General features: G+C 43.8%; 1 protein-coding gene and 1 non-coding gene across 2 annotated transcripts; one reads left to right on the top strand and one right to left on the bottom strand.

Moving 5' to 3' along the window:
- Nucleotides 1–2,030: 2,030 nt before the first annotated feature.
- On the top strand, nucleotides 2,031–7,034 carry CFAP276 (cilia and flagella associated protein 276). The gene is made up of 5 exons (XM_043963865.1): nucleotides 2,031–2,195; nucleotides 3,947–4,063; nucleotides 4,752–4,867; nucleotides 6,348–6,478; nucleotides 6,907–7,034. Exons 1-5 carry the CDS (start codon nucleotides 2,118–2,120, stop codon nucleotides 6,975–6,977), a joined length of 513 nt encoding a protein of 170 aa, XP_043819800.1. The 5' UTR covers nucleotides 2,031–2,117; the 3' UTR covers nucleotides 6,978–7,034.
- Nucleotides 7,035–9,695: 2,661 nt separating this feature from the next.
- On the bottom strand, nucleotides 9,696–10,107 carry LOC122727184. Its single transcript, XR_006353122.1, has one exon.
- Between the last annotated feature and the right edge of the window lie 5,973 nt (nucleotides 10,108–16,080).

Raw genomic sequence — 16,080 nt, 5'->3', positions numbered from 1 at the left:
CAGACACGGCAACTGCGCGTGTAAATGGAACTTGAGACATTAAAAAAAAATTACCGTGGCTTATGGTCCAGGTGCATCATTTTGGTTTTGTTTTTAATGCGGCTGCCTGTGTAATGTATTTCCCTATTTTGTCTTCTTTCCTTCATTCCAAAAGCAGACCCTCTCCTTCGGTTAGGAGGTATGCTTGCTAACTGGTGCTAGTTTTGTCTGGTTTGCCAGAGTTTAAGCAGAAGTGTGTGCCAGGGGAGAGAAACGGGGAAGAAGTAAGAGCCAGCATTTGCGAAATACCTGGTGTAGTGTCAAGAAGACCTACGCTGAAGTCTAGTCTGTGTCACGTGTGGCTTTGTGACTCTCTCCCGGCTCCAGGCAACTAACCTTCTGCGACTAGGAGTTACAGAGCACCAGCGGCCGATCGGTCTTAGTAGAGAGAATTTCTTTGCTCCAATTTCCCCATACCCATAATAATAACTAAGATTTATCTAAGTGTTATAATTATACCATTTGTGAAATCACAGGTCCAGTTCCAAGCAGCCCCTCTACGCTTCCAATACACAAGACACTTTCCAGTGCGAATAAATCCCTCTGCCCTTAGGAGAACAAGAGCGCAAGGGTGGTAGTCCTTGGGCGGAGACCTTGGGGGAGAGACAGGTGGCAGCCTGTGCCAGACTAGTCAAACAACCACAACCACTATCTTGACCACTATCTTCTCTAGGATCCTGATGGAGCCAGCCCAGGACTCTGAATTCAACCAAGAGTCATGGGAATAGTATTGCTTCCAGCTCAGTGCCTGCATCCTCGGAAGGCACGCTTGTGAAGACGCATCCTGTCAACTGCTCATGCAGGTGCTACAAGATAGATAGTTTTTGTCTCCAAAGTCTTTGTCATGGTCCAGTGGTTCAGCATTAGAAACCTATGATTTTATCAGTGGAAATGACATGAAAGAAGGGGCATTACAACCTGCTTTGCCGATGAACTGCAAGGATCACCTTAGCGTTCCATCTGACAAATCTTTCATATGTGCTGCCTACTCCGTGAGGTTAGCTGTTTGAAGGCAGAGACTGCCTTGCTTTTCTTTTTGTATACCGTGTACATGCTGCACATGTGTTTGTTTGGTTGGGTTTTTTTTTTTTTTGGTGAGGCAATTAGGGTTAAGTGACTTGCCCAGGGTCACACAGCTAGTAAGTGTCAAGTGTCTGAGGCTGGATTTGAACTCAGGTCCTCCTGAATCCAAGGCCAGTGCTCTATCCACTGCCACCTAGCTGCCCCCATGCAGCAAACTTAACAAAATGTTTTATTCATTTATTCATCTGAATTGTGGCTCTAATATTCACTATATGGCCATAGGCAAGTCACTTACCCTGTCTGAATCGGTTTCCCCATGCCCATTTGGGGATAAGAATAGTGGCACTGCCCACCTCACAGGGTTATTGGGAAAAGTGCTTTGCTGATCTTACAACGCTAAAGAAAGAAGAGCAATTTATGTCGAATTCCTCAATAGTTTTGCCAAGGGTAGAAATGTCATTTTCCTACTACATGGAGGAAGTAATTCTCCACACCACTTTTTATGACTTTTTTCCAAAGGAAAAAAAAAAAGCCGTGTATTCTCCATGTAAGGAAAGTTCTTTCCTGGAGCTTCCTGGAAAGCTGTGGGTTTCCTTTGCAACGCTGTTCCCTAACCCGGCGCAGTACAGAGAACCGGGCCTGGAGTCCGGAAGACCCGAGTTCAAATGTTACCCTCAAACACTTAACTAGCTGTGCGACCTTGGGCAAACCACTTAAACCCTATTTGATTCAGTTTCCTCATCTGTAAAATGAGCTAGATAAGAAAACGGCAAACCACTCCAGTATCTTTGCCAAGAAAACTTCAAATGGGGTCACGATCAGTCGGACACCATTGAAAAATAACGCTAACCCAACCCCCACGTTGCAAAGCCTTTCCTCGACGCTACGTGTCTTTACTTAGACGAACTCGAATCCTGCCGCTAGAGGCCTCCCTAGTCACAGAGGAGGCGGGATGTCGCCTAGCAACCTGGACATAGGATTCCAAAGAAGCTGCGCTCCAGATCTTTTGCTAGTGTTGCTGGTTCTGCGCCCCTAGACGGAGTTCGCTTCCCACTATGCCGCCTACTCGAGACCCCATACAGACCCCCAAGTACGAGAGCGAAGATACCTACGTGGGCAAAAGGGACTCCCAGGTATATCTCTAGGGAACGGGGAGGATTGCTTCATTTCCTTTCTACAAGACAGAGACACTTGTGGGCGAACGAACACAGGGAGGAAGAACACAAGATTTCGAATCTGAAGACATGGGTTCGAGTCCTTGCTCAGACAATTGACCAGCTGTATAACATCAGGAAAGCCATACACTCATCCTGGAGGGCCCTACAGGAAGCTTATTTATAACTAAATGCCCACTACTGTTAGACTGTAAGGAAACTATCAAGGTCTTTGTCTTCCTATGTAGGCTTTTGGGAATTGATAGGTTCATGGGGTACCCAGGAGGTGTGCTCCTGGGTAACAATAGATCTTAGTATCCCAAAGTGAGCAAGGTCCTTTTTAAAGCAATATAACTTTAAATTAACTGCGTTTCCCTAAGGTTCCCCCCCCCCCAGTATTCTATCACTTCAGCCTTGAGTCATTTGGAGTGAAAGGTGGTGTGCCAGGAAAGGAAGTGATCTAAAATAGTCTAGGAGAGTCATACATGTATTTTCAATACCACCCCTTACTCCTTCCAAACTCCTGGATTTTTAAAATATGTTATAGCAACCACAAATATTTGTCAAGGCCCTTGATTTTTCAAAGGACTCTGCAAAGACTTTTCTTTTGCATTTTTTCATACACCCTAGTATATTAAATATTTGTGTACTTTTCTTCCCCCTTCCCCATCAGACCCTGAGATCCTTGAGAACAGGAACAGTGTCTGTCTTTGCATCCTCAGCTCTAGAACAGTGTTTCAAATAGAGTAGCCAATTTGAATTCAAAGTAAGCACCAACGACATACATGGTACTATTGGGGAATTAAAAAAATGTTTCTTGTTTAAGTGATTGGAATGCTTGAAGTGGGGAAGGATAAGAGAAATTGGAATAATCACTACTTTATAACAAAAAAAACAAAGAGCTTTATTTTCTGTCCCCTAATGCTTGTAGGGTATACAGCTCACAATCAAAAACTTTTGCTCTGGAGAGGTAAAGAGCAGGTATTGAAATAACTGCATGACCATATGATATACTTAGTTTTAGTGTAATTACATTAGCTCCAATAAGGTAATGGGGTTTTACCTGTAGTAAGGGTAATAGATATGTTTTCATGTTTCCATAAAAGTTTTTTTCTTCCATATCCCATGAGATTTTTTATTCTCTTTGACACCTCTATATAATGACACTGGTTGACCAGCCCCATCATTTAAAAAACATTTTCTTCCTTTGCCTCTGTGACAAATTATCCTGATTTCCCTGCCTCTCTTACCACTTCTTGTTTGGTCTTCCAACTTCTGCATGAATTTCTTCCTTCTTATCTTTTCTTTTTTTAGTCTCTCCTCTTTGGGAAAGCTCAACCACTCCCATGGCTTCAAATATCACCTTTTTGCAGCTGAATCCTAAATCTGCATCTCTAGACACCCCCTTCCAAACTCTAGACAAGTATCTACATCACACTACTAACGAATCTACACTTGGATAGTCACTCCCAATCTCAATATCTCTAACTTGAAACTCACCTTACTACCAAACATCCATCTCCTTGTGACTTCCCTATCTCACTGGATGATAACCATCATTCTGCCAGTTATCAAGGCTTGTAACATTCAAAGGTCAAGATTCTGGCAACAGCTGTCATCCTATATTCAACTCTCAAGATGCTGCTTCTGGATGCAGAGGAACAAGTGGACAGTCATCATGAAAACCATCAAGATATAACCCTGTGATGGCTGTAATTTGTGTCTTTCAGAAAGCCCCCTACACGAGCCCGACCCATATTATCCAGCAGCAGGATCCTTGGAACCGACTGCATGCAACTACCACGGTTGCCAGTATCAGACGGGATGTCTATTTCTATGACCCAGAGGTACAGAGAACTAAGAATCCATTTCTTCCTGTCCTGGTAGCATTAGGAGAACAGTTTTTAAAGAAACGGGGTCAGACTTTGATCTCCTTCCTTGTATCTCTAATCTAAAGGTCTACCAAAAAGTTATCCAGAAGTCTCCTGCCCCATTCTGGGGTCTCTGGCAAAAGAACCACCAAGAGTAGGTTCTGTTCTTTTGCTCTGGTTCACCTTGACCAAGTCACTGTGTCTCTGTGGGCTTCCCACTTTCCATTGGCTGAAATACAAGAGAAGCCTAACCATGGGATGGATAAATATTGATCTCACATAGTACAAGTCAATTATAAAATCTTCTCAGGGGGTCTTGAATAGAAAAGAGAATGATAATCTAAATCTAAATCCCATCTAAATCAGCAAATCACACTTGGCAATAGTTAAGGGATCATTCTGTTAAGCACTGAGGAGTGCCTTTTATGGTGTATGCCCCAAAAGTCTTAGTGCAGCCTTGATCTATTAGACTTCAAAGCACCAGCTTTTAAGCTATTAGAACTTCAGGCTGCACTAGGACTTTTGGGACACCTTGTATAAGGACTTGCTCTGGGGTTTCAGCCTAGGTAGAGTCTCTACTGAGCTCTTTGGGGGAGGAGTAAAGAGAAACAGAGCTTGGCAAGAACAAAGGACCTATAAATGATTGTCCTGGCCTCCATTGCAGATCCCCTTGGATGACTTGGATTTCCGAATAACCTCCTTGTACAACCACCATACTGGATTGTTTCAGGACAAGGCACAGGCTCTGGTCCATCAGGAGACCATCAATGATACCCATGGGTAAGTGGATTAGACGGTGAATTCTAATCAGAGCAGTCAGTACTTTAAGGGGAGGAGTGTAGCCCTGAGCTTGTTTGCTGAATCTACCTACCACCTTCTCACTTCAATATTACAGTATGATTATGCCAAATATTCAGGAAAGAGCTGACTTCTTCAACCTCAGGAACTCCTGGCAGGCTGCAACCCTTCTATGACTTAGTAAATAAATCCTAGGGAAGTCAACTGAAGCCCAGATCACATTAAGTATTATAAAGAGAATTTGAACCTAGAACATTCTGACTCCAAGTCTAGTAGTCCTATTCTTAAGACCACACTACTTCTGCAGTAGGATCACATAAGGTAAATTGTTGGCTTGAAAAAAATTAATATTCTTATTTACATTATATATACAAGTATATTTTGTATTTTTGTATATGTACATTGTATGTGTGTATACACACACCTGATATAAACTTTTTGTTTTTTCAATAAATATCTAAATCCCTCTGTACCCTCCCTTGCTAAATATCTCTATACACTAGCCCACTCCAGGTGCTCAGCAGAAATACCCTTGGAATCAATTCCAATCAGTTTTCCCAGTTTTTCTGCATCAGTTGGAACACATAAGCTCAGTCAAGATACATAGGACTGCAAATTACTTTTCTCTGGCTTTGGGCTGACCTAACCTGAATAAATAATGATCATTTCATTTATACAGACCTTTAACATTCAGAGCACATTTCTTTCCACTATACTAAGACTGTTCTTAGTTTTTCCCCCAAAGAAAATTAAGATTTAGATCCCCAGGATTTGAATCCAGATCTTCCTGACTCCAAATCCTGCCTCACCCACTCTGCCTCACTTCCTCTTCCACTTACTGGTTGTATGAACCTAAGTGAGTCAGAGGTTTGGAGGGGAAGGAACTGAGAAGTCATTGAGTCCAACGTCCTCATTTTACATCTGGGAAAACCAAGACCAAGAGAAGGTAAATGACTTGTCCAGGATCACAGTTGGTGAGTGCCTTAGATAGTATTGAAAACCAGATTTTCTGACTCCAAGGTCACTGCTCTATCTACTACTTCACCCTGCCTCAGTTCCTCATATTCCTCATCTGGTTAGGAGGATGGAAATCCTTGAAGTTTATTTCACAGGGTCAAATGAGAAAATGTATGCAAAAATGCTTTACAAGCATGAAGGTGCTGTGTAAATGTGTTTTGTTTTGTTTTGTTTTGGTGAGGCAGTTGGGGTTAAGTGATTTGCCCAGGGTCACACAGCTAGTGTCAATCATCTGAGGCTGGATTTGAACTCAGGTCCTCCTGAATCCAGGGCCAGTGCTCTATCCACTGTGCCACCTAGCTGCCCCTGTAAATGTGTTTTTAATCACAGTTTAAAGTGATTTTGGAGTTTAAGAAAAAGACTGACCCCATGAACCGTGAACTTCTGGGAAGTCAGCTTTGGAATCTTGCTGTATTCCCTGGCTTCCTTCCCTGCTTTGTTCCAGAGCCGTCAAATTCCAGTACCCAGATGAGATACTGCCTCCTCCTCCTCTACCTCCCATAACTACTCGAGCAATGATGAGGCACTGGGTCAACCCCAAGAAGGACTCAATCCACAGTGTCCAAGGGACCATAGGTGAGGCTGGCTGATAACTGGGGGGGGGGGTGTATGTGGAGAGTGCTTGTGGACTGCAGTGATGCAGATATTTAGGGAGCTGGTAGTGCCTGGTGGTGCCACCTAGTGGGGAAAATCCCCTCTGGAGAGTATATGGGTGGCTCAGCCTAGCCCAAGGAGACAAATGGCTACACAGAAAATTAGCCTTGAAGGCAGTTTCCAGGAGTAATGGGCACAGTATGAGAACAGGAGACAGCAGCCCCTACTTCTACAGCAGGGGAAAGCGTTACTATTTCTGCAAGGTACTGCTACCCCTTTACGTGGCTGCTTCCTGAACCGTGAAACAGAAGTCTCCAACAATGCACTGAAACCTCAGGGGTGACAAGGGTATTGATGGGTAACTGACTTGAGCATCAGTTTACTAACTCTTGTGTTTCATTTCTCTGCAGTGGCCCCTCACAATGCAGCCACCAATGGTGGCTACTCCCGCAAGAACGACGGTGGCTTCTTCTCCACCTAGTCTTACTATTGCCCACATAAGTAACCCAAGCAGAGCCTCTGTCATCTGCTAGCCCCTCCTCCCACCACTCACCTCCATTAAATAAATTTGTGTTCAGATGAAACCTTTGAAGGTATCTGATGTTTCCCAGGATTCAGGGAGGGGAGAAGCTTACCATCTGGATACTACAAAATGTGGGGAACTTTCCCCAGAGTCAAAAACAAACCCAAGCCAGGATTTTCTCATTATTGAAAAAGCTGCAAATGTCAAACAAACAAACAACTCATGGATGTGGAATGGAAGAGGAAAGGTTTGAGCAGGGGCAGCTGGGTGGCACAGTGGAGAGTTCTGAGCCTGGAGTCAGGAAGACTCATCTTTCTGAGTTCAAAGAAGGAAATGGCAAAAACACATTGCCAAGACAACTCCAAATGGGGCCATGAAGAGTCAGAAATGACTGAAAAACAACCTTGTAACTTAATCATAGCTTTTTGTGGCTCTGAAAATCCACTCCCATCAGGTGGTCTTAAACATAAACTCCAAGAGTTCACAATATTTCTTCCCCAATCATGAATAATTGGGGATTTCTTTAGGGATCTGAGGATGCACCCCTTGGTGCAGTTCTGTTGGCCCTATCCAATTAGGCCTAAGGTTCTGGGATGTTTCTTTTCTACCTCTTCCTTGACTCAAAGCCAAATTTCCCTTGGGTCCAGTTTATGCAACATGAAATACTAACACTAGTAACTTGTTAGAGAAGCAACACCCTCCAATATGAACTTATATAATACCATCCAGTACTTGTATTGGCATCTCTTGAATCTATGTGTACCACCATTAATGGGTCAGAGATGGAGCTTATTGGGTAATGCACTTACACAATAAGGGACACATGAAAGGCTAGCTCAGCACAAGCTATAGAAAGTTAATCAGGGAAGCAGCTAGGTAGTGCAATGGATAAAGCACCAGCCCTGGATTCAGGAGGACCTAAGTTCAAATCTGACCTCAGACACTTGATACTTCCTAGCTGTGTGACCCTGGGCAAGTCACTTAACCCTCATTGTCCTGCCCAAACAAGTTAATCAGCTCATCTTTGTGTCTTTCAGTTGTAGAAATTATGTGGGAGTCCAGTAATAAGGGAAGGACAGTTCCCGGAGCTGTTGTCAATCTCTCACATTGGTAGTTTAGTCTAATCAGAACAACATTCAAATAGCAGTCAAGTATTTAACTGAATTTGACAAACTGATGTCAAATCCAGAACTCAGAAAATTTTGGTTTCTAGGTCATCGTAGCAGCTAGCAATTTCATTTCCCTGGCACTTTGCATTTTTCTACCAGGAAAGTAATGCCAGGGAGGCTGAATTTATGTTCTGTCTGTGCTTCTGGCCCACAGGAAAGGGAAAGAGTGACTTGATGGTTAGGACAAGCTATGTAAAGACAAAGACTGATAGAGTGAAATTGAAAGGTAAAAAAGAGACAAGCATTAAGGGGAGGGACAGGACTTGAAGGACAGATGCAACTGGGGATGGAGGCAAGTTTGGGTATCTTTTTATTGGGTACCAATGTTAATTCGGTTTGAAAGCAATCTAAAGTATAGGTGTTCCTGAAGGTTTTACCTTAGCTTTTCTTTCTACATCCTTTCACTGGTGATCTCCATTTCCAAGAGTTCATGATTACTTCCTCTATTCACGTTTGTATAGTGTTGCACTATATATATGTGTGTATATATATGTATATACACACACATATGTAATATATACATGCATATTTACACATATATATGTGGAAGGGGACACAGAATGCCTATTTATAGGGGCCTATTTATATGTTTCCTCCATATAATGTAAGCTTTCTATCAGATACTTTTCTGTTTGTCCTGTATCCCTGGTACCTGGAACATTAAAGTGGGCAACTAATAAACGAATGATTGGGGGCAGCTAGGTGGCGCAGTGGATAGAGCACCCATCCTGGATTCAGGAGGACTTGAGTTCAAATCCGGCCTCAGACACTTGACACTAGCTTTGTGACTCTGGGCAAGTCACTTAACCCTCACTGCCCTGCAAATAAATAAATAAATCAACCCCAAAAACCGACTGATTGAGAATCAATCCGTTGTTACTGATGCCTATTGTAAAGCACCATACCTATCAAAATGGAGGCATATCTAAAGTTATAAGAAATTTCAGGGGTCATTTAGACCAAACACCTCATTTTATAGCTGAGGAAATGGAGGCCAAAGAGACTGTGACTTGCCTACGGTCAAGTAACCAATTGGTGACGGAGCTTGAATTGCTACGGTTGGTCCTCCGAATCCCTCCAGCACTCCTCTGGCCTGCTGAATTGTATTATTATTATTATTATTTTGCAGGGCAATGAGGGTTAAGTGACTTGCTCAGGGTCACACAGCTAGTAAGTGTCAAGTGCCTGAGAGCACATTTGAACTCAGGTACTCCTGACTCCAGGGCCAGTGCTCTATCCACTTCGCCACCTAGCTACCCCCTATTTATTTATTCTTTAACGCGAAAAGGAGATCCTCAAATCCAAGAGTGGGTGGCCACCATTGACCCAGTGCAAACTCCCATTTCGCAGAGGCGGCCCGAAGCCGGGAGTGGCAGGGCTGGCACTGGGGCTCCTCGGCCCACCGGGAGGCCGCGCCAGACGTCACGAGGGGGATGCTCACGGCCCCGCAGGAGTTGGGGGGGGGCTGACAGCCGGGGGGGGGGGATCCCCAGGCCTGCTGGCTCGCTCAGATCAGAATCGCCTCGATACTCAAGGGCAGGGGCGAGCCCCGCCTCGTCTATCTGATCAACTCATCACTTCTGAGCGCCCGGCCCGGCGCGGCCCGCGGAGGGGCTGGCTCGGGGAGCCCGGGAGCGGCCGCCGCCTGTTCGCATGGGCCTCGCCGCACAGCGCCCCGGCCTGGGACGGCCGGGACTTCGCGGGAGGAGAGCTTCTCATCTCGGGTCCGGCCAGCGGGGCGGGAGCGCGGCCCGATCAAATAAGATCAGAGTGTAGGGGGGGAAGGGGCTCAGGGAGGGCCGGCTCGGCACGCGGGCACACACTCGCCTTGCATACACTCATTCTGGCCTTGCACGCACGCAGACACACACACACACACACACACACACACACACACACACACACACACTCACTCACTCGCCTTCCATGCATCCTTGCACGCCAAATTCGGCCACCTCACACACAACAAACACCCCGCGCACAGAGACCTTACCGCTACCCCAACCGAAATCCCGCCTATAAAACTTTACCCCTTCCGGCGGTGCCTTTTATGTGTTCTTCCTTTTCCGCCCCGCCTCCCGTCTCAAGGGATTGTGGGAGTAAGTAACCATAGAGTTGTCGCCGAATGGAGCGTCTTCTAGCCATTGGCAGGCGCTGCTCCCTGGCGTTGAAGGAGGGAATCAGCCAGGCTGGTAAGTGATAAGAGCCTGGTTCCCTACAAAAAACTTGAATATTCCGGGGAAAGCAGAAAATAATGAATTCGTTATAAATGTTTTGGAATTGAATAACAATATATAGCTCAGGGGCAGCTAGGTGGCGCAGTGGATACACTTACTAGCTGTGTGACCCTGGGCAAGTCACTTAACTCCAATTGCCTCACCAAAAACAAATAAATAAAAAAACCTTGTGTTTCCTATGAACTGATACAAAGTAAGCCCCCAACCGGAAAACAAGTTACAATGACTGCAATGGAAATGGAAACAATTAAAAGTGAGTGACTCGGGGGCAGCTAGGTGGCACAGTGGATAAAGCACTAGGCCTGAATTCAGGAGGACCTGAATTCAAATTCGACCTCAGACACTTGACACTTACTAGCTTTGTGGCCTTGGGCAAGTCACTTAACCCTCATTGCCCTGCCCCACCCCCCCCAAAAAGTGAATGACTCAAAATTATAATGACCAAGCTTAGCAACAAAGAAGAAAAAGAAGACACTTCCCTCTTCTTTGAGGTGTTGGGAAACCACCTCGTGGATATCTTGGTTAGTTTTGTGAACTTTGTTTTCTTTGTTAAAGGAATAGGGAAACTCTTATTGGGAAATGTAAACACAAAAGTTATGAATAAAAATAATTTTTAAAAAGATACATTCCTTTTCCTTGAAAAGATGAGGGACTGTGGTGGTGAGACATTATGTACATCAGACCTTTTCAATGTGTTGCTTAATTTTGTGAATTTGTTTTCCTCTCTTACTATTTATTATAATGAATAAAATTCAGCATAGCTTCAGAACCAGGAAAACCTGGTCCTCTCTGACACATACTGACCATGTGGTCCTATTCAAGTCATTTAACTTCTCAATGCTTAGGCAACTGTCTAAAATTTGATGTTGCAAAAAAGGTATGTACCTGCACTGGTAAAGGGATTGTCCTCACGTGGGAATTCCTCAGATATGAATGAAATCACAGAAAGAGTCCCTATTTCCTCTTATACATATGGCTCTCTGTGAGGGATAGGGATACATTGGGAAATGTAGATGATGTGAAAACAAAAGATAACAATAATTGTTTTTAAAAGATGCAGATTCCATTGATAAGTTTCATTTGTGAAATGTGGGTAATACCATCCTTACTTGGCTAAATGGGCTTGTTAGGAAAATGCTTTGTAAACCTTAAAAGCACTGTGTAAATTGCATATGATTATTATTATTAATTGGTGGCATCCTTATATAAGTATAGCACCAGCTCCCTGTCCTTAAAGGAAGAAGAAAAATTAATTTTGTTAAAGGAAAAATGGAAAGTTTCAATGCTTTTTCATTGCTTTATCCAAGTTCACAAAGTTAAAGACAGGGCTGATCTCTGACAAGATAAGCTGTATACAAAGTATAAAATTTGCTTGAGGAGCTCGACTTTTTTCCACCCTATTATCCTCCTGACCACTGGCTAATCCAAATTTCCCCATACTGATACACTTTCCCATATTATCGAAATGTGCCTGTGGTGCTCCTGAGGTTTTGCTTTATGGACACCTTTTGTTGTTGCATCAGGGTCATTTCTGGCTATACCCCTTCCCCCTGTCCCAAGCCCTCAAGCATGGAATCCTCTCATAGCAAAGAAAAACAGTTGATCCATGGGATGATGTCTGGTATATGCGACATTGTACACCGGGGTCCTCCAACCTCTTTGCCTCGAAAAAGAAGGTACGTTTCCTTTTCTGTCTGCTCTCTGGGACCAAGTTTGGTTATTAATCTCATTCAGAGTTTGGGTTCCTGTTAGCATTCTTTTGCTTTATATTATTGTTGTTATTGTATATCTGTTCTGCTTCTATCTTCCCAGGATTCGCTGTTGTTAAGCCACTTTTCAGTTGTGTCTAACTCTTCATGACCCCATGTGGGATTTTCTTGGCAAAGATACTGGAGTGGTTTGCCATTTCCTTCTCCACCTCATTTGACAGATGAGGAAACTGAGGCAAACAAAGTTTGCCCTGGGTCACATAGTAAATGTCTGAGACTGGATCTGAATTTAGGAAGGAAGATAAGTCATCCTGACTCCAACCCTCAGCGCCCTAACCACTGCACCACTTGATAAACAAACTGGTTCTGAGTAGGAATAAGAAGTTACAATACAAAAAGTACTAAATTTCAGAGCCAGGGCTGGGCAAACAGCGCTCTCTCTCTCTCTCTCTCTCTCTCTCTCTCTCTCTCTCTCTCTCTCTCTCTCTCTCTCTCTCTCTCTCTCTCTCTATCACACACACACACACACACACACACACACACACACACACATCCTGGAGTATTACTTGCTCTTCATGGCCCTTTCCAGCTTCTCCCTCGACCATAATCATTCAGCAACCTCTCCTCCTTTGAGGTTCATATTATCCAAATTTACTGCTCAATCCAGATTCTGGTGGCCAGTTATCCACTGACACTCAGAATCCCCTCCCCCTTTCCTCAATGAACTTGGTGCCTCACTAGTAGCTCACAGTCTCCCTCTACCCTTCAACTCCTGCCTTACTCCCTTTTTTTTTTTTTTTTTTTTTAGTAAGGCAATTGGGGTTAAGTGACTTGCCCAGGGTCACACAGCTAGTAAGTGTTAGGTGTCTGAGGCCGAATTTGAACTCAGGTACTCCTGAATCCAGGGCTGGTGCTCTATCCACTGCGCCATCTAGCTGCCCCCTGCCTTATTCCTAGGGAATTTCAACACATATCTTGATGTTCCCTCAAATATCCTAATTTTCCAATTCCTCAATTTACTCAACTCCCATGATCTACTTAGTACCTCAGCTACACACAAGGATGATCATACTCTTGACTTTACCATTACCTACAGATGTTCCACTTATGTGTTCAAGAACTTCTAAATTCCTCTATTGGATTATGATATTTTTCTTTTTCTTTTTTCTTTCTTTCTTTTTTTTTCTTTGTGAAGCAATTCGGGTTAAGTGACTTGCCCAGGGTCACACAGCTAGTAAATATTAAGTGTCTGAGGTCACATTTGAACTCAGGTCCTCCTGAATCCAGGGCTGGTGCTCTATCCACTGTGCCACCTAGCTGCCCCATCATGATATTTTTCATTCCATCTCTCTCCTTGCCTTATGATCCCTAATCTTATTTGTCCTCATGATGACCTCCAATTTCTCCATCTTATAGTACTTTCCCAAACCATCACCCTACTCTGGCTGTACTCTTCACAGTTCTAACTCTTGGTAAAACAGCTCAACTTACCATCATCCTTTATCCTTGAATCCCTTGTCCCTTTGTCCTATCACCAATCACACCTTTCCAAATCCTGCCCCTAAATTACTCCTGCCACCCACCTCCTTTACTCTTATTTATATGATGCTGAGAGCCATCACTAGGCATCCTGAACTATGTCTTGCCACCGGACTCCAAATGAGTCTGGAGGAGGGAGTGAGGCTGATGATTTTGTACAGTCCTACTTCACTTAAATCCAATTCAGTTGCAAGTTGTCATTGGTTTTCTTTGAGAACAAAGGACTAACAACAACAAACATGATGTTGAATGAAGTTGTAATCAGGAAACCAGGCCGATTGTGTCCACTACAAATTTATGCAGTCTAATCTCAACTGGGCCCTCACTACAGCAAGGCAATCCTACTCCTCTTTACTGGGTTCTCCATCCCACTTACAATAGCAATTCCAAACCTCCTCTCTCCTAAAGCCTCTGATTGCCCTCATCTCAGCTGAGAACCTCATACTTCACTGAAAAAAAATTAAGCTTATTCACCAAGAAGAGCTCCCTCTTCTTCCCCTCTCTTCAATTCAGATCATATAAATTCACTTAATACAATCACCCACCATCTTCTTTGCTCTGGTCTCTGATGAAGGGGTAGTCCTCCTTGCCGATATGAACCCCTCTACAAGTACTTTTGATCTCATCTCCTACCATTTCATCCAGCAGATTTACCCCCCTGAATCATTGCCCACATCTCTGATTTTTTTGTTTGTTTGTTTGGTTGGTTTTTTTGCAGGGCAATGAGGGTTAAGTGACTTGCCCAGGGTCACACAGCTAGTAAGTGTCATGTGTCTGAGGTCGGATTTGAACTCAGGTCCTCCCGAATCCAGGGCCAGTTCTCTATCCACTGTGCCACCTAGCTGCCCCCCAAATCTCTGATTTTTAAAGTCTCTCCCCTTCCCTGGTTTCTTCCCTGCTGCCTATATACATGCTCATCACCCCATCCTTAAAAAATCCTTACTTGGCCCTACCATCCCTGTTAGCTATAGTCCTTTATCTTGCCTCTTTTGCTGTTAGACTCCTTGAAAAGGCCATCTTCAATTAGTGCCCCCACTTCCTCTCCTCTCATTTTCTTCTATGTCCTTAGCATCTAGTTTCCAGTATCGTAATTCAGCTGAAATTGCTCTCTCCAAAGTTACTGATGTCTTATTTTCAAATACAATTGCCCTTTTTCAATCTCCACGATTCTTGACCACCACACAGTATTTGACACTGTTGGTACAATGGAAGAATGCTGGTATGAATAGCTGTTCAAATTCTACTTCTGTGTGACCTTGGGCAATTCACTTCCCTTGGTCTCAGTTTCCTCAGCTGTAAAATGAAGTTCCTTCTAGCTCCAGATCTTAAACAAAGACTAATGACCACATCCCTCTCTTGGATACCCTTTCTTCTTTGGATTTTCGTGGCATTACTGGCTCTCAGTTCTTCTGCTACCTGTCTGACCACTCCTTCCTCAGTTTTCTTTGTGGAATCATCCATACTACATTTACTAATGGTGGGTTTCCCCAGGACTCAGTTCTAGGCCTTCTTCCCTTTTCTCTCTCTTCTCTTTCACTTGATCTCATCAGCTCCCACATAGGATATGAGACAGCTAGGTGGTGTAATGAATAACAATATTCATTACACCACCTAAACTGTCTCATATCCTATGTTGGACTTGGAATCAGGAAGACCCAAGTTCAAATCCTGTCCCATACATTTATTTGCTGTGTGACCCTGGGTAAGTCACTTAATCATTCCAAAACTGTTTTCTCAAATGTGAAAGGGGGATCATAAAAGCACCTAATTCATAGGATTGTTGTGAAGACCAAATGAGAGAACATTCTATAAAGTGCTTTGCAAACTTACAGCTAGATATTATAGCTATAAATGCATTCATCATATCATCCTACATGTGGTCCCTGGGTCTATATGTCTGGGCCCAGTCTCTCCTGTGAACTCCGGCCTTGCATTGCCAACTGACTATTCAATATTTTGAACTGGATATCCTGGAAGTGTCTCAAACTCAACATGCCCAAAGCAACAATCATGTTGCCTATTATTGGTAAGGATACCAACATCCTTCCCAGCACACATGTGTGAAATCTTAATAACATCCTTGCCTCCTCTCACCTCACATATCCAATCAGTTGCCCAAACCTGTCATTCCTTTCTCATTACATCTCATGTTTCTCATACCCTACCCTCACAAGGCTATAATTCTAGTTAAAGGGCTCATCACCTCTTGCCTAAACTGTTGCCCTAGTCTCTTTCCCCTCTATCTAACCTCCACCCAGCTGTAATGGACCTTTGATCACAGATCACATCACCTCACCCCCACCCCCACCCCCACCCCCACATACATACACACACACACTCACTCTCTCTCTCTAAACTCCAGTGGATCCTTATTACTTGAAGGATCAGTAATACCCTCCTCTATTTA

Source organism: Dromiciops gliroides, chromosome 4 (assembly GCF_019393635.1).
Source record: "Dromiciops gliroides isolate mDroGli1 chromosome 4, mDroGli1.pri, whole genome shotgun sequence".
NCBI lineage: Eukaryota > Metazoa > Chordata > Mammalia > Microbiotheria > Microbiotheriidae > Dromiciops > Dromiciops gliroides.
Note: the sequence above shows the minus strand (reverse complement) of the source record. Positions and strands in the feature narration are given on the sequence as shown.

What these genes read in the sequence shown, in the direction of transcription:
- CFAP276 (XM_043963865.1), top strand. Translation starts at nt 2,118, where the DNA reads ATGCCGCCTACTCGAGACCCCATACAGACCCCCAAGTACGAGAGCGAA. An exon ending in TCTATTTCTATGACCCAGAG is followed by an intron (nt 4,064 to 4,751) that starts GTACAGAGAACT and finishes CCTCCATTGCAG; the next exon opens with ATCCCCTTGGATGACTTGGA. An exon ending in CAGTGTCCAAGGGACCATAG is followed by an intron (nt 6,479 to 6,906) that starts GTGAGGCTGGCT and finishes ATTTCTCTGCAG; the next exon opens with TGGCCCCTCACAATGCAGCC.